Source organism: Larus michahellis, chromosome 1, assembly GCF_964199755.1.
Source record: "Larus michahellis chromosome 1, bLarMic1.1, whole genome shotgun sequence".
Taxonomy (NCBI): domain Eukaryota; kingdom Metazoa; phylum Chordata; class Aves; order Charadriiformes; family Laridae; genus Larus; species Larus michahellis.
The window spans coordinates 72,389,395-72,412,708 of record NC_133896.1 but is presented as its reverse complement, the minus strand read 5'-3'; the positions used below and the strand labels follow the sequence as shown (position 1 = coordinate 72,412,708).

At 37.7% G+C, this 23,314-nt stretch overlaps 1 protein-coding gene across 2 annotated transcripts; it reads right to left on the bottom strand.

Moving 5' to 3' along the window:
* Positions 1-2,387: 2,387 nt before the first annotated feature.
* IAPP (islet amyloid polypeptide) lies at positions 2,388-6,096 on the bottom strand. Of its 2 annotated transcripts, none has more exons than XM_074572750.1 (4): positions 5,999-6,096; positions 5,502-5,598; positions 5,222-5,356; positions 2,388-2,674 (listed from the first exon to the last, which is right to left on the bottom strand). In XM_074572750.1, the coding sequence occupies exons 2-4, from the start codon at positions 5,579-5,581 to the stop codon at positions 2,482-2,484; spliced, it is 408 nt and encodes a 135-aa protein (XP_074428851.1). In that variant the 5' UTR covers positions 5,582-5,598; positions 5,999-6,096; the 3' UTR covers positions 2,388-2,481. The 2 variants fall into 2 exon arrangements, with proteins under 2 accessions (XP_074428851.1, XP_074428853.1); XM_074572752.1 differs by having other exon boundaries at positions 2,388-2,671.
* Positions 6,097-23,314: the final 17,218 nt, after the last annotated feature.

Below are 23,314 nucleotides of genomic sequence, written 5' to 3'. Positions count from 1 at the left end.
ATTCTGCCAGGATTGTTCTTGCTCCCGGGCTTGCCATGGCTAGATCCTTCTTCTCTAAGAGGTCTAAATGCAGTTGGTGGTAACTACACAGCAGGAGGAAGGGTAGCAGAGTTGTGTTCTCAAGGGTATATACACGGAAACAAGTCTCAGTGTAGGCAGTTTCTCAAGATGCTCAGACTGATGAATTAACTAATGTAGTTCAGAATATGAGAGTTGATCACTCTGATGATTTGGAGCCTGAGGTGGTGTGTTGGGGTTTTTTTGTACCAAACTTTTTTTTTTTTTGGTTGAATGGTTCATACCAGCTGCAGGTGGGATTTGTGTCACCTAACTAGTTACCTTAAAGTTAAGTGCCCATTTTCAGTTAATTGTCTAGACACTCTCTATCATCAATGAAGAAACAGAGGCACTTCAAGAGTGTGATTCATCCCATCCTAAAATAGATGTCTAAGCTGGGATGAATTGGAAGTAGCTGTCTTTCTCCACCAAACAGCAGGAAAGCACTGGCAACTGGTTAGACAAAAAGCATCTGAAAATAGGTGTGATGGTCCCCCTCTGAACTATTAATATATCTCTTATCCCCCTCCTTTGTTTCACAGATTTGGGAGATGAGTAACATTCTTCAGTATTTGCTAAATAGGGCAAATGTGTTAGATAGATAGATGTTAGTATCAAATCTATCAGGTTCAGGAGTACATAAGGCAGAAGATAATGTATACAGATCCACTGAACCTGTGCGTAGACAGTCTGCGCTTTGTTTTGATTTGTCAAATGGTAGCTTAAAGTGCAACAGCAGATGCGTAAAGCATCGTACATATTTCACGTTGGAATTGGCCTAGAAATCAGCATCCACCCACAGGGACAACTCCACTTGGTTACTCCTCTGTACAAAAAACGTCACAGTGACACTTCAGAGCTATCCTGTCACTTTCTTGTTTATTTTCTGAAAAGTAAATATTCTGGCTGGAGAACAAATTAAGCACACAATGGGTGTATAATATATCTCAAAAGTAATTTGAATGGAAAGCATTTCAAGCTGGCAGAAATATTAGACAAGTTTAAGACAATCTGAAAGGTTTTCTCAATAAAATTGAGAATAAATATCCATTAGAACATTGATGAAGGCTGAAACTTTTCTCAACAGAGTAATCAGTAGCAATTTCACAGCAGAAAATCTGTGCAGTAATTTTTATTCCCTTGTATTATTTGTGAAATGAAGGGAATATGCCATTTAACATTCAATTTAGCAAAAATGTTTATATTTTGAGGCATACTTTATAACAGAAACAAATCAACAAAAAGCAATTGTTAAGATTTCATTTGCTTCTCCAGCACTAAGCTTCTGCTGAGTGTTTTTCATAATTGGGCAATAATGTTTTTCAGATGATAGTGAACTCTTCACTGAGAAAATGATGGACAAAACAACCATTGCTGTGATCTAGGATGTCATCTCTATGAAACTTTGCTTAACAATATAAAGGAACAAACATTTTTATTAATCCTGCACTGGTATTGGGCTGAGGTAGGAGAAAATAACACTGTCAAAATTCCATGAAGGTCCACCCATCTCTAAACTAGTTTTCTCAGATTTTGGTAGCAATGTAAATATGCCAGTGGGCAAATTTACCCTGTTTCTGTGGTACCTTCTGGTGCTTGAACTGCTCATTGGTTTTGTCTCTTACCTTTGTTACTCTAGTTCAAGGAAAGGAATACCCAAGGACAGATGTTTCTGCTGCCTTGTTAACTGAGTTTTCTTTTAATCATATTTTAAAGCACTTATGCTCACTATGCTTACGCTTTACTGATACCATCTTAAAGTAAGAACTGTAAATGCGTAAGATCCCATGCTCAGTACATATGGGAATCTGTGCTGCCAGACCACTTTTCTTGCTAAATGCACGTTAAGGTGGAAAGAGACCAGTGAGTTAACTGGTATAACCATATGCACAATGCAGCCATCTTGTCTCATCTAGTTGTTCCTTCAGTAATGCAAAACAAGATGCCATAGATGTTTCAAACCCAGAAGATCCTGCTGTTTTACTTTCATTAGGACCTAACTTCTGTTAGCATTCTTATTTTTCTTGGTCTTAATTAAGATGATTTCTTTCGCTTACAAACTGTGACTATAAAGACATAGACATATGGTTATCTTTTTAATCCTTTTAATAATAATAATAGTAATAATAATAAACCCTGTTGCAATTCCTTTTCCATTTATTATTGTGATATATATATTTATTTTTTTACAAAGGAATTTGACAAGCAGATTTCTGGAGTTCCTAATGGACTTGAAACAATAGCCTATGCATGTCATTGTACATGTATAATGAAATAAGGAACATAGATCACATAATCACACACACGCACACACAGAAAACAAGGCACTGCTAAGACTGTACAAATAATAAATGACAAAGAGGTTATTGATACATTAAAAACTGAGATCCTAATGAAAACTGTAACAGTTGTCATTTTAACACCCTAAAGCTGTGCATTGTTTTGGGGTTCTCTCCTTAAAAGCTCAGCTGTGTCCCTCTTTCCATATGTATTGGACCCCACATTCGTAGGTGAATAAATTGCTCCGATGTTGCTGCTGGAACGAACTAAAAAGTCAGCCAGGCGTTGTGTCACACATGTAGCGGTGTTGCATTTCCGTTTCTCCAGATGGTGACTACTAAGGTAAAACAAAAAGAGCCAAGATTAAGTCAAATGATGAGCAATCAAGTGTGCCACTTCTGATAGGCATTTGAGCTGTGCTAATGTGGGAGTTCTTTTAATATGTGCACAAATACAGGAACATTACAATCTTCCTACCACCTACTTTGTGCCTGAAAAAAAATCTTGCGTTGTATGCTATTATCAGTTTTAATGATGGGGGTTATTTAAATGCAAAGACCTTAACAGTCATATGTCATTTTTATTGATATTCCACATAGCAGTTTATGACATCTAGAAAACCTGTAATGATAGTGTAGTTAAGACAGTAAGTGAAAACAATGACTAAATGTTTAGCTTTAAGCTGAACTTCTAAATCTATTTAGAGCTCTTGCTGATATCATGAGGATTACTAACATAATGACAACCACTAACATTTATTTAGTTCTCTTGTTCCCACAGAATCATATCCTGCTCTCACTGCAGAGAACATTATTAATCTTCCAGTCCGCACCAAGTGAACTGAGCACAGAGACTCTTTCTCCCAACTGTTCCACATATCATGACAGGCGGCAGGCGTTGCCAACTTCTGCTGACTTCAGTACCACTTAAGATTTTGCTCTGTCTAAACAGAGATTTCTTCACTACTGAAAAGCAGCCACATCTTTGTTGAAACACCAGCAACTTGAAAGTGGTGTTGTGGTAGGAGTTAGTTTGCTGGATGAGACTTTAAAAGAGTGTCCATGGAAGAATCCATATCTAAAAAGAACATTTTATGGTCTAAACTACTAGACCATTCACAGAACTCCATGTAGAACTTATGTAGCATGAGATTTACTTATTTTTTTAAAAATCAAAATACAATGGTTATCTTGAAAGAGCTTGAGTTTTCAAACTTATTTCTTAGGCCACTATGTTGTTCCTTCAGACAGAAATACTTGCTTGCTGAGATTGCTTATTGAGTTATTGTTAATTTTCTTGGGTTTCTTCACGTTGATGTGGTATGCGGTAGACCACAGCAAATTTTTTGCTGCAAACTGTTAAGAGTGACATTTTCCCAGTTTCAAACTCTGAACAATTACCAATGAGTACATTTTCCTATCGATTGACTAAATCTGTTGTCTAAAATGTCATCTGTCCTTTTAGAGTTATTTGTATTAATCTAAGAATGCAAATGGAATAGCAATTGTTAGAGAAATGTCTGTATTGTACTGGTTCTTCATCGGCAAATAGGCAGCAATTTCTAAGCAATTAATATTTTAAATATGTAATTGTATTTAAAGAAAATGGTTGGATAGGTCTTCGTATAGGTTATCTTAGGTTTCCATGGGTGTTTCTGTTTAAAAAGAGTTTAATCAAGCCCATAATCAAGCCTCGAGCCCTTGAAACAGCAGCTGGTTCTCATGGAAATCCTGATTTGTTTGTGGAGGCAGAATTCTCTTTTTTGTTAAAGGTGTAAAATCAGGCCCTGACACTCCAAGTTTAAAACTCCAGTCCTTAAAGGAAGCTACTAGATTTCTAGATGATGTCTAGCCTGACTGAACCCCTTATACCTGATAGCTCTCTGATCTGTAACCTTTAATTGAGTACGTGCTTTAATGAGACAGTTCACCCAGTAGGATGTTGTAAACCAAGGCCCCAGAAAAGCAGATAAGGCATACTACACTCATAAAAGTGGTGCCTTGTGTTTGAGTATTACAATTATTATTATTTAATTTTTTTTTTAAGTAATAGCTGTAAAAATGTGGGACCTTAGTCTTCTTTATCAAAATGTTTTGGAAGATAACCAAATTGTCATATAATAATGACATTTCTTTTTATAAATTCAGAGAAAATGGAACAGGCAACTATACAGACACATGTATTTAATGAATCTATCCATAACAGAATTGTTATTGAAATAAATTCACTCAAAAGCCTGATGAACAATTAGAATAGTTCAGTGATTATTATCTTTTAGTAGAAATTGCAAATACTTTTTGAAATGCTATTTTATTCACAATAAAGTTACCTGAAGTTTGATTTATAAACATGAATGCATTTCAGATTAGTTAAATTCTGTCAGAGCCAATTGCTTCTTTCCCTTCTTCCCATGATTAAATTGAAAGTTAACTCTGACTCTGTAATGAAACATTATTTGCTTACAGGCAATAGTTACATTATAAACTAATTCCACTCTAGCAGAGCATTAGTTTTATTAAGAAAAGTATATTTTCTTCTTTTTTCCTTCAGGCTTGGAAATGCAACAAACTTAAATAAGAAAGCCCTTTAAAAACACACTGTTCTTAAGGTAATGTAGCATTTGTAGCCTTTTTCATTTATGAAAGCATTATAATTGTAAAGTGGTTAAATGATCTGCAAGTTTTGTTTCTGGATTTCACTTTCTACTGTGAGTGCTTTGATCTTCATGCATACAGAATAGCTGTAATAGCTCTAATTACAAGAAGAAAGGTATTTTAAGCTCTTTTGGAGGATAAATAACAGACACAAAGAGTCACTGGTGCAAAGTTTACTTCATAATTTAATCCTAACTAATGTGACTAGAAGAAACAAGGAAAACGAATACCTTTTTGTCTTTGCTGCTGGGTGTTCTGGCATTTCCTCACTAAGTCCTGAAAATGTATTCCGTGACATTACCGGCGATATCCATCCTTGTCTCTTGGAAGTACCATCAGAGAGATCATCAGCCACAGATAGTAATCTTTAAACAACAATAAAATAACCTGTGAAATTGAATAGCTCTATTTTTGCTCATATTATTTGAGATATGAAAGCAAATGCGATTCATGCAATAATCTGAATACCTTTTCCCTAAAAAGAAATAAATATGATTATTTATTACTCACTTCTCAATAGGTGTAGCTTCCAAGCAGCTCAGAGTGACAGAAAGTGCAATGAAGAAAACTGACAGCTTTAGGTTGCACATCCTTGCTTCCAAACTTTCTGAAAAGGATAATCATTCAAAACTGAAAGCAAACCCAAATACTCTTTAGCATATCTTATTACTGATGCCCTTTCTGTCCTAAATCAACAGCAGCTAGTCTTTATCACAGAGTAAAAAAATGATCACTGAGTTTAGTGACACAACGCAGTTTCAGACAGATAGCTCTCAACAATAAATGTTCATTTTCCATCTAGTAGTTTCAATCCTTTCCTTTATCTCCAGTTTGCATTTTCCAACATGTCCCAGTCTCAAATTCTGGTGCCAGGTGTAATTTACCTTGAAGTTATCTTAGCCTTTTCCTGAAAAATGCTGTTGATTAATAATGAGAAATGTTGTGCTTTCTTGAAAGCACATCTGTTGCACTGCATCTTAAGTAAGAAAAAAAGTGAAATTGTTTACCTTTTAGTGGTCAGGGAGCTAACTGAAGAAGCACGCCTGTGTTAGCAAGAAGGGTGCACGCAACAATTCCACGCTTGCATCTATCTCTGGAGTATCCCTTTTCCTCTTTCCTTGCTGACAAGTAATACGGCTCTTATATACCCTTCACACCTTTCTCAGCTCTGACATCAGGCAGCACAGAGACACTGTCATTAATTCCCATCCCTATAGATAGAAAGTACCCCAGAGAGGAGCAGAGGCAGATAGGTCATTATTACATTAGCACATCAGTAAATATTAACCTGGTATATGCAGGATGCCCTTGTGAAGATACTGTAATAGCATATTGCACATCAGAACCGTAGCCTCAATCTTACAGTTCGGATAAGATGCTGAGGTAATATTCCCTGTGGGTGTTTTCAAGGGCTAAATAAGGTAACAGAAGTTATAAAGAAAGCCAGAGTAAATGAAACACCAGATCACCAGCAACTGAAATATAAGAAAACAGAGATCTTAGAAAAGATCGAATAGTTAAAGTTGTGGAGGTTTGTTGTAGAAGCATATAATGATCAAAACAGAAAAAAATGTTTGAAGGGATAAAAGCTGTATGAGGAATAAGAAAAGAGTGAAAATTATTTAAATTGACAGATAGGGTGATCATTCAGGGTAACAAGGTAGAAATCATGTACATTTTTCAGTAAAGTATGAATATGAATGAAAATTCTGTCCTTACTAATGTTAAATCTGATATTTTACTAACACATTCTCTGTGTCATGCATGAAAATTGTGGCAATTAATATCTTTAAGAAGGCAAAGACTAAGATTAAAAAATTAGGAAACACCAGAATAAAGGCTGCCTGTGCAAATTTATTTCTCTAGTGTGCACTAGTGTACTCTTTACCTGATTGAAGATTTCCAAGGATACAGATTAGAACCATTTTTTCACAATTTCAATGGGAATTAGGCAATAGCCTGCCCACCCCTACCCCCTGCCCCCCGCCCCCATTTCATTAGTTGCCTTTCGGTGTCCAAATGCCTTTGAAAAACAGGACTTTCAATTATTTATGGAAGTTAAGATGCTGGCACAAAAGCTCAGGCAAAGTTTTCTGTGATAAGAAGTTATCATATGCCTCTTCCATATCCCGCAGAACATGAATTAATCCATAATTGCTTCAATGCCAAGTACACTGCGTTAACTGGAAGCCTCCTTTGTTGGTTTAGTCTGTAACACCAGATTTTTACTGAAATGTCTAAAGTTCCAGTGTTGTCTCTCTTCAGGCATCTGTGCTACTTGAGTTGAATACAGAAGGAATATTTAGCTGGGATAGCAGCCTCTTAAACTGATGAAACAGCTAGTCCGCAAATACGATTCTAACAAGCGATGAAATGTTTTCGGGTTTTTTTGTTTGTTTGTTTTGTTTTTTTAAAAGAGATGCTGCTTCTGGATATTGTGCTCTCTGTTTTTAATGATACGGCCATACACTTTCTTTTCCACCACGTTCCTGTCATTTTTCCATGGATGGACAGTACCAGTGTAAGAGAAGTAAGTACAGTGTTGTTTTGTCACCACCATGACAATACATTCTGTGCAACATCTGAAACAAGTTTATCTGTCTGAAGAGTCTTCTGTTGTTATTTTCACTGTAGCATTTGACTACAATGAAATAACATTCTGGTGTTATTTTCACTGTAGCAGTTTCACTCCTCTGAAATGAAGGCATGATTAGACCCATTTTACAGAGATAGAATTGTGCTAAAAAAGCAATTAGGAAAATAATCTGGCTGGTGATTGACAGGTCCCACAGACACTCAGTAGTGGTGTGTATGCTCAACTCTTGTGAAAAAGCAAACTCATGTTGTTTCAACTCCTGAAAAGCAATGGATAGATCAGATGCAGTTTGCATCTAAGATTTTAAAAGATTGGACTGAATATTCAGAATCTGTTATGTTTTAAGGAAGCTGAATGAATGATTATTGTGTCAAGCTTGAATCAGTTATTGGGTTGCCATAAGAAAAGTGAAACAACCTTTTCAAAGAAATATTGGTCTCAAATCCTAACTCCAGCTGTCCTGCAAGTGGCCTTGGGGAGCCACTCTTTCTCTACTTCGAGGGAAGAAGAGAAAGGCTGATTCTTGAGTGCACTGTAGAAATGAAACCAGGCACATGATGTCTCAGGACCATTGCCTGCCTCCTGGGCCACATAGCATTTTGGCAGAGTCAGCAAGAAGTCTATTCAGCTATTAGTCAGATGTAATGTTAACAAAATTAAGGTACTACGGCTTCTGTTACAAGTTATCTTAAGCAGGAGTAGTGTTTTCCCACACAAACAAGAGTGGAATATGAGATTGTGGAATCTCTTTGACAGCAGAACTATTCATAACTCAAATTTCAATAACCTGGCACAAAATACTGTGCAGTTAGTAGCATTCAGTGAAGGGATTAGTTATATTTAGTGGTTAGTTATATTTATGACTGACGAAGTTCCTTAACCTTGATCTTAGGAAAAAAACTTTATTACTGTGCATAACAAATGTTATCAACCTAAGAAAAAAATCAGGTATTCTTAGTAAAGAGACCCATGATCAATTCTATCCTGAGCAGTCACATGGTAATTTTACATACTTATACTGGTGTTTAAGTCTATATGAAAAGATTTGTCTGAAGTACTGTGCCTATATGAGGGTTAGGGGATACCAGAGCTGAAGTTTACAGAGAATCCAGAACATATGGTATGCCAATGCCCCGGTTCCTTCTGGAAATTACCTACATAAATGTCTTGAGTTGCAAGATGATGAACATTCTCTGCACTGTAATGCACTGGCAGCAGGCGAATAGGGAACCAGCCTCATCTCAAGTGTCTGCTGCTTTTACATACCGGGCAATGGGATTAATCTGTCTAAATGTGAGATGATTAGACAGACCGTTCTAGTGCCTGTTTCTAACGTGTAAGTCTAAAATAGCTCAGGCGATTTGTGCCTGTTTTTCTTTTTTGACTATAAAAGCAGGCTTGGGTGATTCGCTCAGATATAGATGTTTACACTGGGGGTGTCTAAATGAATGCGAAATGAATTACATCAGGGGTGCTTTTTAACTCTCTTATGTGCTCAGTTCCTAACATTTAAGGTTGTGTTCCTCTCTTTGTCATATTTACCTTTTTCTTAGGCTATTCTCGACACCTGCTGGACAGCTATTTACCACTTTTAATGGCTGCTTTTCAGTTTCTGAGTTACACATTTGCTTGATAACATTAGTAACACACATTAAGACTTTCGGTAATGGATGTCTCTTTCCCATTTGTGAGAGCGACAAAAAGCCATATTACCTGTTGCATGCATTTTACCAGATGCTGTTCTGCTGTGTAAGATAGATGTCTCCAGCAAATTACATTGTTGCTCAGTTACCAGGATCTAGAAGCGTGTGAATAACTCAGGGTTGAGTTTGCCTGTTGTATCAAAACAGAAAAGGGAAAGCTTTCGGTATTAACCTGAAATGAGCTTATTTCAATTTTTCGAATAAACCAGAAATTGTAACAACAGTAGCATTAATATGCATCACTGTAAATTTTACCAGTAATGAAACAGAATGGTGCATGTGTCAGTGCTTGTAGCAGTTTCGTGAGTTGAGCACAATGTTTCATGTGATCTGACAAAATTGCCTCATTTTTATAACAATTTTGTTAGCCTTTGATTCCTTTAAATAAATTTGAATCAAGCTTTGAAACAGAAATATTAAAAAAAAAAGGTTTCACTGATAGTGTCAGCACATCTGAAAAAAACTAAATGCCTTGTGTTCAAATGGTCAAATCTGAAATTAGAGGAGTAAATCGGGTGCCTAAACCTAGTTTTCTGCTATCATTTCAGATGTCCTAGGATATTCAGGACTGACATCCATGAACCTGGCTAGTAGGACACTTGTAGCAACTGCAGACTAGGCAGAACATCAGAGGGAGTCTAAAATTACACTAGACACCTATGATTAGGAAGCTGGATTGTTCCCTAAATTTTTACATTTGGATACCAAAGTCTGAAAATTTTGGTTATAATACTCTCTTCCCAGTATTTCTTGCTTGGTACTATATTGATGAATACTACAATGTTTGTACTTTCCGGTGTGTGGAGTTGTAGTTTTACCACTTAATTTATGCATATCTGCTTTGTTCAAATATTGTTTTGTAAAATATGCTTTTGCTAGCATAACTTTCTTTGTTACTCCTATTTGGTGTGGGCCATTTCAGCAGTGATGAAAACTCAAAGAGCTCTTATTGTTGATTCCAAAACTGATGTTAAACTTGCGAAAGAAATGTGGAAGAAGCAGCAGAAGAGATAACAGGAGCAAAGTTAATTTCTTCCACAGTGGAAAAAAACAGGTGATTCAGAAATGAAGGGAGGTCATCCATGGAATTGACTAGCAAATGGAAAGAAGTAATTTGTATAGTTAACAATATCTTAAATCTGGCTTTTATGATGTATTATGCTACTCAGCTCACACCATTGACAGAACAATGATGCAGCTAGCCTCAAAGGGCTATTGCTAATGATTGCTCTGAGAATTAGCTCTGTAGAGTTTGTCCTGAATCAGTTCCTACAGCTGAGAATCTCCCAGGCAAGAGGAATAAACCCCATGTTTAGATCAGAAAAGTCAGGATTGACAACACAGTGATTGATGAGTTATAGTTCCTTAATTGCATGGCTTCTACTGGCTTGCAATATCCAACAATTTACCTTTGAATACAACAGAAGGTTTAAATGTTTGATTTTCTTTTCCCCTGTGTCTTCTACAACTTGCTTCCAGTAGTCTGTCTGCTTCTGCAACCAAAAGCAGAACTCTCCTTTGGTTATCAGTGTCACTTACAAGGGCTCTAGACAGTGCTAATGGTATGTAAGTAAAATGAAACAGTACTACTATTCTTCCTTTCTAGTAACCTAAGCCATACAGTGCTTCCTGCTATGATAATTATCTAAAGTCACTGTCTATGAGAATCTGTAAAAATCTGTTCAGCTTTCAAATATATTGCTGTAATGTATACATACCACTACTACAATAGTATATGGAGTCCTATAACACGTTAACTCTTAAGTGTACTTCAAGGCAGAACAAATAATTTTGCTAAAAAGAAGGCTATGGTGCTTACTTGGAGTACTTCCTCACAGAGTCAGCGCCTTGTAAATTCGCATCCTGGCTCACTGTGTAGGTCTCTCCTTACAGAAGAGTCCAGAGAGATTATACGATCATAGGATCATAGAACGGTTAGAGTTGGAAGGGATCTGCCCTGGGCAGGGACACCTCCCACTAGACCAGGTTGCTCCAAGCCCCATCCAGCCTGGCCTTGAACACTTCCAGGGATGGGGCCTCCACAACTTCCCTGGGCAACCTGTTCCAGTGTCTCACCACTCTCACAGTAAAGAATTTATTCCTGGTATCTAATCTAAGTCTACCCTCTCTCAGTTTAAAATCATTACCCCTTGTCTTATTGCTACACTCCCTCACAAAGAGTCCCTCCTCATCTTTCCTGTAGGTGCCCTTTAAGTACTGGAAGGATGCTATGAGGTCTCCCCAGAGAGACCTGCTACTGAATGTGCAGAATGAGGTCTCCCTGAATGCTCCTGTAAGGGAAAAAAAGAGATTAAGGAATTAGGTATGTGTAGAAGTGTTGTTTTCTGATTTACTAAGTGTAATTGTGAGAACTCTCCACCCTCTCTTTCCCACCCCAGCATTTTATAAAGAGCACAGACATCTGTAGAAGATACAGCGAGACCAAGAATCACCTTCCATGCACCCCAGACTTAGTGGAGGAGATTGCTAGTAATACAGAGCAAATCAAACCATTCAGCAGTAAAAGAAACTGCTGGTTTTCAAAATAAATCTACACAGAATCATGTCAGCCCTTCCTACCTGATCCACTGCATAAGTTTTAACTAAGTTTTCTTTTAAGCTGTCTCTCTCCCAATAATCAGACTTCCCCCCCCGCCCTGCAAACTGCAGCAAGAGAATGACAATCTGGCTTTGTCTTGAAACACTCTGAGTCTTTTAGATGATGCTGTCTTGACAGCTCTGCTATTAATAGTGGCATTTTCTCTGCTCTTTAAAAAGGAGAGTTGTGCTGAACTGAGAATCAGTCATGTTAGTAATAATTTTTCACTAAGGGCAAATGCAGTGTACTAGCTTACGTAGGTAGATTTACGTTTACAATACCATGAAACAGAAATTAACTTATTTATGGTATGTCGGCACATGTGACTGCAAAATAAGGTAGCCCTTCTTTAAAAAAAAAGTGCAGTAGGGCTGCATTTACTGTATGCTTGGATTATTGTATATGTGAGTGCAAGACCTGACCTTTTCATTCTACTTGGAGATGAGAAAAGATTTTGATAAGCACAGGGAACGTGAATCAGTACATGAAATTGTCTCTCTACTGTAAGAAGTGATTAAAAATCCATTAGGACTTCAGCATATGTATCTGTAAAAAATTAGATTATTTTTGCTCTGTTATGGTAGTGTCTTTAACACCAAATATTGCTGTTTCCATCTGTTTAGCAACCACTGCACTTTTGGCTGAGATCATCCTTGATAATAGAAAACATGAATTGTATGCAAAAGTCGATATTTAAATGTGGGCTCTCACAAATACTTTAGGAGCTACAAGTGACATGGATGATTGAAAACGTGATCTTTTTTGCACTAAACTGTTATTGAACCTATTAGCCAGTGGAAAATTGAAGGCACTGTATTATTCAAGACAAAAAAATCTGAGGTTCTGGAAACTTCCACTCATTATCATATTGAAATATTTTCATATTAACAGATATTCTGCCAATGAATGCTACAGTTTTAATGGGACAAAGCTGAAAAGTCATCTATCATAGTGTTTGATTCAGAGCCTTGTGCAGAGGAGCAGAAGCACATACTTCAGGACAAGTGTCTTTAAAATCTGTGGGTGTTGAGTATGTACTGTTTATTTACAATGGGTATCTTAAGCTCTGCTTTTGGGCTTAGTGTCTTTTATATTGCATAAGCCATTGTCTAGATTGGTGGTCATTTTTTTTTTTTTCTTCTTCTTGATTTACACGATTCCTCCACATTTCCAGCTGGAGGAGTAGACCTCTGGCTAGTGATTATGATTCTAGTGACTGTAGATTTGATTTTGTTACTCTTCGCAGAGGCCCTGTACCCCTTCCTGGTGCATTCCCACAGGCTATAAATGTATAAATGGCTAGTTTCAGTTTAAAGAATGATCACATTGCCACACTGTTCATAATTATTTGGTAATGTGTTAAAAAATGAAGAATGTTGGCAATGTCATATATAATTTCACATCAACAGAACATTTCATATAATTTAAGTCAATGAAAGGTTAACAGAGTCTTAAATAACTTTATAAGCAGTTGTCATAAACAGTCATAGTCTTCTCCATGGTGTTATGGATCATTGCAGCCCACTGCTCTAGGTCATATATCACCCTGTTGCCTTTTATAATACTTATAATAGTCTGTAGCAGTTGAATAAACATCTGTTAAAAGCACCATAAAAATTGTCACCATGGAGGTAAGGTATTTTTTATTAAAAAGTTTTGAATGTACACTGTTACTCGAAGTCAGTTCTTTAATTTCTGTTGTCAAAAGAGGATGTATATTTCATGCAACTTAAACCTTTCTGAGCAAGAATATCTGTTTTGAGGGATCCTATGAAAATTTCACATCTTTTAAAAATGAAGTGTTTGTAGTTAGAAAGCCATGCTCACAGGTAGATGCATTGATACATGCCTGATTCCCCAAATTTTGTTCATGTTCTGGAGCTTCCATTCAGATGTTTCATACCTTTTAGGATTGAGCTGTCTTAGAAGAGGTCCGTATGTAAAGCATACCTAGAAAGGCCAGGAGTATCACCTTTAAGTGTTTTCTAGTAACCACTATCTAGCCTGATGATATCTCTGCACACTAAGCGTATTATCACACACCAAAAAACTTGGGGACTTGATGGATAGCGAAAGTGAAATGCTATCAGGTTACATAAACCACTGATTGATGAATCATAGTTAATGTCATTTTTTTTAGAGGAAAAGACTCCAGAGAGACTTTGAAGCCTTTGAACTGCCAGTCAACCTACAGTACATTTGTTCCTTTAACTTTTCTTGAAGTATGTTCATGAGACAATATGCCTCGTTAGTGGAAAGCTGACGACCTGAGCACACAACAAATCCCTTTGTACTTTGAGAAGGAGGTACTGCCCAAAAATATATAATTAGGTTTTCAACTATTTTTTTTTTTTTACACAGGTAATTTATTCTGAAAAGCTATTTTGACAATTGGAACATTTATGTTTTCTAACATTTAAAAATAGAAGTTTGTGTAACAGAATGTCTTCCAGCCTTGTGGCAAATTTTACATAGAATAAAGAATTTTATGTCTTCATAAAGTTTGCCACAAGGCTAGAAGACATGAATCTGTTTTACTAAACAAAAGCAAAACCCCCCAAACCATACAGTGCTAAACTGCTTTCTTAAAAGAGAAACTGTTATGACAGTCTCACTGGTTTAAAGAAATCAATAGTTATGAAAACAGGCAACAATTGATGTTTTGCACATAGACAATATTACCTCCAATGTATGGATCCGAATGCTTGCTATAAATTACTGTTTATGGTTCTTGTGTTACAGGGGAAAATCTTGAGACGATGATGAGTTAAGGGGGATGCACAAAGTTGATGGCAGAGTTGAGGATGGAAGGCATATCTGAATCTTCATCTAGTCTGTGCTAACATGCACTGTGTTGAGGTGAGAGGAAAGGAAATGTTACTGGATAGCCAAACTAAATCTGAATTCAGGCTCAAAATGAGCAGAAGGTCTTGTGCCTCTCTGTTTCTGCATATACAGGGATAAACAACAACACCCTACTTTCTGTGTTAAATGCAGATGGTTGCTTCCCTGCTTTCGAGTGAGGCCAGAAGTGACTTCTTTATTTTTGGTAGGTAACTCATCATTACATATAACATTTTGACTAGGACCAAAAATTGTACATCAAGTCTGCATTTTTTACTGAGAACCTCTGCTGATGTCCACAAGAACACCATTTATCCATTTGAATTTCCTGTGAGCTTGCATAAGCAATTGTAGGGAGGTCCTGACCTTAGGCTGGGAGCTGCTGGATGACAGACTTTTTTGTTCCTTGGCCAAGGGGAGCATATCTTGAATGACAATGAGAGATAACCAGGACAGGTGTCATCTGACCTGATTTTTATCTGTCTAAAAGTTAGTTACCTAGGCTATGCTAGCTCTCTAGACTTTCAAATCAAAGGGAAGAAAGAAGCACCTCTAGAGACCATTTCCTCCCACTTATTTTAAACAGCTGTCTTAAGATGGGATAAATTGCTCTCTGGAAATACCTGACTCTCTCTAATGCCTATTGTGAGACTCTAGATGAGGATGTTCAACAAAACTACTTGCTAAGAATAGGGTATACCTGATTCTATACAAATACTTGACTCTTTCAAGGTATTTTCCTTATATTGAAGCATCAGAATGATTAGAACACCCTCTCAAACAAAATCTACCCAACTAGAAAAAAATACTTGTAGTCTCAGTTTCTCAAGAGGCGGACTGATAATGCAAGAAGCAGTGAACTTGGTGCAAACATGGCCTTTAGGAGAAATTCCTTGAGGAACATGAGAATTCAATATGCTAAGACATCATAGGCTCTCTATAGTGCTGTATTATCTGTGAATTAATCACAATAGAGAAAAATACCGAATTCCATACACACTGAATTTTACATAAATTTACTGAATATTAAACTATGCCTTTGTGAACATATCATAATTTCATATCTCTACTCCTATTTTTTGGGGGGCAGTATTTAATTTGCACATGTTGCTGATCACTGGCAAATGACTGGAAGTGACTCCTTCATTCAGTACCCCAGTACCACCGCTGAAGGCTGTGTGCTGAAACAAAAGCAGGAATAAAGGTCAAGATCTGCACACTAGGTGTTTGCCAGTGTCACCTAAGCACATCCAAACAGTGAAAATTCACAGAACTCACTAAAGTACCCAGGTATGGGCCTTATGAGTGTATTCCTTCAGGCGCACTTTTTATGCACACAGACCACACAAGTATGCCACCTTTACGATCGAGAACACACACTTACCCCAAAAATGTTCCCCCAACATCCTTCAACTTCCAAAAAGCCTGAAAAAATACGAAAGCTCTCCAGCACTCTCAGGCAGCTAAAAATTAAAATAAATCTATTTTCAGTCTAATATTTTTTCTGGGGAAACACTGTTTTCATAGGAATGATTTCTTTCATTATCCCTGTAAAAGGCCTTTTTTCTTTCCTCCAGGACTGTGGAGCCACATGTGTGGATACTAGCTTTTGTTCATTTGCAAGCAGAAGTCTCTTTCTCCATGAAACAAAGATTGATTCCAGTAGCACTTCCTTTCTCATGGTGCTACAGAAAAGTAGAACACCAGAGAGAAGGTTTGAATGTAGATAATCCTTGGGAAAACTCTTATCAGTGTGCATGTGTTTGTGTGTACATGTGTCCAAAGGAACACGCCCTTGAAACATCTATCTCTTCATTTTGCTTATAAAGATAAACTCAGTTCATACTTAAGCACATCAGTAGGTGAAATTCTCTTGACTTCTGTGAATGTTCAGTACATGCGTTCCTACTTTAAGGCACTTTGCAAATATGCTAATATGAATTGACCAAAATTCAGTGCTATGTGTAAGAGTAAAACTTTTATAATGGGCAATGTGAATCTTTGGAAAAAGGCATTTAAACCTCAAAAGTCAATTGAGATAAACCAATGCATGCAGTAATTAAAGCCATCATCCTGAAGAGGTACTTCAGCTTTTAAAAAGATAATATGGTTTTTTTCTTCTTCTTCTTACCCTTTAGTATTTTTTCTTTTCAAGAGGAAAGAGGGCACTTATTTGTCTTCAGTTTCCAAACTGCACATTATTGATGATGAATTCTAGGGGAAATTTTAAAAGCAAAGTTCTCTACAGTAGAGCTAGAAAATCATATGATAGTAGGCACAAACTATAAATCACTTAAACTGCCACCTGTGTTATTTTTTTCTGATATGGAGATAAGTATTGAAAGCAAATTGTTAAATGCCTGCCACTGTTTATTTGACTGGAATTTTTGCTTTCCATGTCTTGTAATTCCTTTGCTGGGCCTGAGTCTTCAACCTTACTCACCCTGAGCAGAAATTATTGTTGAACAAAATACTCCTACTGAGATTGTAGAATTACAGTCCTGTATGTGATGTTGCTATGACTTTCTATCTCACCAAAGTTTATTTAATGGTTATTTATTTAATAATTAATTAAAACCCCAGACAATGTCTTTTATTTCACTGGTTTGTTTATTTCCTGTAGATGCTGAAAATACTTGCATGCATCTCAGAAGCTCACTTTTAAATAATTATGATGGATAAGAAGATTTGAAAATTGGGATCTCTGTGAACAAAATCATGGTGTTTCCTCCCCCTTTCCAAATAGGCATGGATTAAAATACAAAATATATGTAGAATATATTCTACAAATAGTTATCAGATGAAATATTAAAAAAAATAGCTAGGGTGAGAGAGAAAGAAGAAAGGACTGGTAAATCCTTGTAATAGCTAAACACAGGGTAAAAAACAACTAAACTGAGATCTACAGTTCTAGTTTCTAATCATTTAAGATAATATCATGTATAAAATTCCCTGTGCATTCTCCTAGGTAAGTCTCTTGATTAGGTAGTTGCAGTCAGGTTTCCATAGCTAACTACTACAATTAGAATACTGAAGTTAAGATATTTTTAATGCGAAAGCAAGCGTAAGGCTCTAATGACACCGAGACTTCTCTCCTACATAGAACAAGGCTTAGTCATACACAGAGGGCTGTTGCACATCGTATGGGTACAGGAGAGAAGTCACTTTACATCTGAATGAATACTACATTGCTGTTGACATACGCTACTGAACAACTGCCATTTTGGTTGGCAGTATCCTCTTCCCTCATCCCCTCTACCTGTTTATTTAAAGAAGCAAGGATGGAGTTAAGGCAGCTTTATACTCACCCATTTTCTACCTCTGTTCACTATTGCTTTTTCATTGAACTGTCTTCTGTGAACACATAGCACTACGTGGCAGAACTTGGACCTCTGTCTTAATATTTTCTTCTTATTTTGTCAGAGGATTTTTGAATTTTCCAAAAGTGGCAATGGGTAAGTGGAGAAAATATAAAATGTAAGGAAACATTCAAAATATCTCAGTGGGAAATAAGACGTTACCTCAGATTTTAGGTAAAGGAAATCAAAAGTGGAAACAGAATTTCTATTTCTAGTTAAACTGGATGAGCAAAATCCCAGTACAGACAGGCATCAGATGTGCTTTGGAGACCATAATGAAGCAAGAAGAGAAAGCAGCACTGTAGCTCTCATGAAATGCATATTTTCTGATGGAGAATGAAGCTTTTCACATATTGGAAGCATTTTAATAGATTTTAACTTGACAAATTTTCTAGTGTGTGAGAACTGAGAAAATATGCTCTCAGAAATTTACAATTAGGAGCTTTTACTCTAAGAAATAACAGGGAAAAATGCCTTACCTCATGCTCTGGCGCAGCACTGAGCAGGCCAGCTTCCTCAGCCACCAGTGATCCATAAGGCATCATCAGAGGCCCTACAAAATATTTTTCAGTACAGCAGCAGATTTGTAAGTTTTTGAGACAAAACCATACTGTGTAACACAAAAGCCAAGTATCTTGCTGGTGTGTTATTTCCCCCTCCCAGCAGAATAACCACATAGGGTTTGTGGTAGTCCAGGGAAGATTTTCAGGAAGGCTGGGTGCTCCCTCAGAAAGCTGAGAAACACCGCCCTGCAGGCTGTGCTCAAAGCCAGGCTTTCATTAATCCCAATCCCACCCTCACCACGCTTTTAGACCTTGCCTTTAGGCTTTTCGTGTGCATTAGTAGTTATTTCTGTGAGGGAGAAAAACACAGGTGTCATCTAGAGACTTAAGGTCACAGATGAAACCTGCTTCAGCACCAGTACTCGAAGGTGTATCTACTGATTCTTAGATCTAATGTCTGCCCAATTTGATCAAGGTCACATCATCTCTTCTTGTCATATTAGCAAGAACTGTTTATTCTTGGTCAAACTGCTCTCTGATTTTGTAATGTCCAGTAATCAGTAACTAGTAGCCTGTAGGACAACCACAACAGCTGTGTGACTATGGGTGGTTCTTTTTTCTGTCACTTTTGCATGGTGAATTGTCATCATTCAACAAAAGTCCCAAAGGAAAGGGTGCTCCTAGTGAAAGTTGCAGTGCCTAATTATTAGGATCTTTCCCCCCTTCTAGAATTAACAACTCCCCAATTATATAATAAGTGATTAAACTTGGATACTTCAAAAATAGGTCCAGAAAGGCTGTTACACTGAGGAGAGACACTGAAGACCAGCAGCTGGGGATGCTGAAAAGAGTAATATTATGCCTCTGTGCTTCAGAGGCTGAGGTCATTTTCTCCACTTTTGTTTCAGACCCAGTTCTGCCCTACAGCTGAGCCTCCAAGTGCTTTATACCAACTGAGAGGGGCTACACTTTCTTCCAAATCATTCCAAGACAGCAAGAAGAGTTCAATGATTATGCCTGGGCTGCTTTCCACCCACTAACTCAGGGCTTAAACACCCTCTCAGGATGTGAGAAACACAAACTTATTCCCCTCTTCCACTTTGACCTTGTGTCGCCCTTTGCTAGGACACCACCTAGCCTGTAAATCTATAATTATGTGCACTCTTAAAGTTCCTTTCTTTCTTGTGAACGCTCTCTGGATTTCTTCAGTGGGCAGGACTCTCAGCATTTCATGCTCAGGGATCTGACACAGCTGTAGCTCTTGGCCCTTTTTGGAGGGGGAAGAGAAAGAGATCGGCTGAAATTTTTTCTAATGAAGTATTCAGCCTATGTCTTTCACATCTGAGTGAGTACTCAAAAATGCACAGCTGAAAGCATTTGGCAAAAACACAAATTCTGCAGTAAGTATGCTTGGGTTAATTTTTAACAATTTAGAATAAAAGTCAAAGTTTAAGCGTACAATATCAGTCATTTCTTCCGAAAACCTTTTCAAAACTGTAAGTACCTAATTGTTTTGCTGTGAGAATATTTTCCTTTGTCTCAGTCTAACATTAGTGTAATTGCATTTGAGTAACAGTTTGAACAGTGCCTAGTAAAACAAGATTTCAAAATGCTTTTTGCAACCAGAAAAATAAATGAGTTAAAAATACTGACACTATAATTGTCCTCTGAGTGGTTGCCTCATGTGGTTTTTAATCCTGTTGGTAAACAAAACAGGGATTTACCAGTTTTTCCATATGACTAAGCTGAGCCAAATGGAAGATGCATTGAAAACAGGATGTCCCCCTGGGACTCAGGCAAGGCAATTTACAGAATATGGCTTCGTAGATGTTTAAATCCAGATATTTGTGTGCTTTTGTTCTCCTTTTTATTGGTTAGCTAAGGTGAAATGCGGTTTAAAACTATATCCTCTCTCCTCATGTTCTTTGCTCCGCATTCCTACTCTTTTTCTTATGTGGGTCTGACACTTGTTGAACCATTCTGCGGGCCGAATCGGCTCACTGCCTGGAAAGCAATCTTTTTGCAGCATTAAACTTCTTTCTGTTTAATGAGTTAAAGAGGTTTGCAGAAGAGTCTGGAGAGCCTAGGAGTGGAAGTAAGGTAAGCAACAGGAATGCACAACAGAGAGCAGGAAGATGGGAGAAGGGAGTAGGAACAGTATCGGTTCATCTTTAGGCACAGAAATGGTAGTCTGAATTCTAATCTGGATTTAAAATGTAGTGTAAATGCACCTGAGCTGAGTTACGTACCTCCCTCTCTCTGGTAATCTAAGCTGTTGGCCTTTGTGACTTCAGTTCCGTTTGACCAAGTGTGACCACAAAAATATTTTAAAGCTGGGGAAAACAACCTCGGGAACATAGCTGGAAATAATAATTCTGTCTATTTTGTTATTCAATTAATAATCTTAATAACTTTCACAGTAAAAAATGGATTGAAATGCATTTTTTTCTTCTATAATTTTGCTTTGAGGGAATAATAAGTAAAGGCAAACATTGCCATTTTGTCATCTGTAATTGTATGAGGGGCACCCTGATGTTTTTGATGCCCCAAGAGAAACTTTGGAAGAGATTGCTGGCTGGTTTCTTTTAGTACCAGAATAGGAAATCTGTAATTAGCAGATGATGTTCCCTGTGTATATTAGTGAGGTGGGTTGACCTTGGCTTGATGCCAGATGTCCACCAAGCTGTTCTACCACCCCCCTCCTCAGCATGATGGGGGAAGAAAATAAGTTCAAAAAAACCTCGTGGGTCAAGACAAAAGCAGTTTAATAAAGCAAAAGCAAAGGCTGCGTACAGAAGCAAAAGGAAAAAAAAAAGATTTATTCTCTCCTTTCCATCAGCAGGCGATGTCCAGCCACTTCCTGGGAAGTAGGGCTTCAGTACATGTAGCAGTGGCTTCGGAAGACACAAATGCCCCCCAGCTTCTCCTTTCTCTTAGTTTTTATTGCTGAGCAGATGCCATATGGTATGGAATATCCCTTTGGTCAGTTTGGGTCAGCTGTCCTGGTTATGTCCCTTCCCAAGATCTTGCCCACCCCCAGCCTGCTTCTGAGGGGGGAATGTTGGAGAGAGACAGCCTTGACGCTGTGTGAGCACTGCTCAGCAGCAGCCAAAACACTGGTGTTCTGTCAACACCTTTCTAGCTACCAATACAAAGCACAGCACTATGAGGGCTGCAATGGGGAAAATTAACTCCATCTCAGCCAGACCCAATACAGTAAGTGAAATGAAGGGACTGGTACGGTAAGGGGCAGAATCCTACTGCCAAGTCCTAGGAGCAGAAGAGGACAGAACACTGCAATCTTTGTTCTATTGCTCACCTTTCAGCATTGCAGCTGGGCTACAGTCTGAATAGAGCAGTATTAAGATAAGGCATAAAAGATTCCCTGGGATGCAAACTTTTACGCCAAATTGCAAAGGAAATGCAAAGCTGTATAAGCACAGTTTAGTACTGGTGATTGAACAAAGTTTGTGTAAGCAGGTTTAAGGAAAGCAGAAATGCAAACTATTTATATATCATAGTTAATTGTCCGAGTTGCTGTCCACCTACACTTAATTGTAAGGTAAGTATTTCCAAGAATGCTATAATAATGCATTACACTTTTAGAGACTGAAAATGAGGAGGTGATTGTAGAAGGAGTTAATGCCTGTGAATTTGCCAGGAATCGTGTTAGTTAAGAAATACATTTGAGAGGATTAACATTGTTGTAGAAATTAGCGTTTGAAGAGATTGACTGGGGGGGTGTTGGGTTGAAGAATGTGAAAGGCAATTCAGTCCTATTGGTGGACTTGTCAAGGACAGCTTGTTTCCCAGCAATGGCTTCATGAAGTGGTAAACAGAGAAGAGCAGGTGCCACAAGATTGTCTTTGGAAAGTGTATCAGAGACGAAAAAGAGGAAATTAACCTATATCCTTCCTAACTGCAAGGTAGGGCTCTGACTTGCACTGGTTTTCTTCAGCTTACCCCATCAGGCAGCAGGGAACTGTATTGAATGACTTGATTTAATCAAGGCTTTGTGGCAGTCTTTAGAGACAAATCTTCAAACTGGTGTTCTCCCCGTTTAACTCATCATGTAAACCCTCAGATGTGTAGGGGCTTTTACAGGTAAGCATATTCCAAGTCCCTGGAATATATTGCTCCTTCTTTCAACATATTTTTGGGAAATGTGCAAGATGTGTAAGCAAGCAGGTGGCTTACCACTACCAGAAGCTCTAACTATCAAGTTGAGATGGAGATGATTAAAAATAGGCAGACAAATAAAGAGGGATGTTTTGGCAAATCTTGTGAGGGGAAGCAGAATGGAGTCTGGTTTGTTTCCATTTAGAACTTAAGTTCGTCTGGTGGTTTTGGTTTTATTTTTTCTCCTTCTAATTTTAATGCCAAGAGATCAGTCTCCAATACAGTTTCTATTAAAATTAACAAATTTACATTGATACCAGCAGAAAGGGGAGGGCTCAAGAGAACACTCAGAGCAGAACTAAATATCCTTTTTATGGCTATCAAGGACGGGCGTAGTAAATACAGACCATGGAGAGAGGTATACGTCAGTCAAATCTGTAAGTCTTCATAGTCCTGTCTCCTACAGTGGTCAGTACCAAATGCTTGTGAAGCGGATTGAAAAGCTGTATTACAGACAAAGTAGCTTCCCCTCAGAAAGTCTCTTTTCTCTCTTTGCTTTCTGGTTGTATACTGCTTTCAGTATCATCTCATGAGAAATAG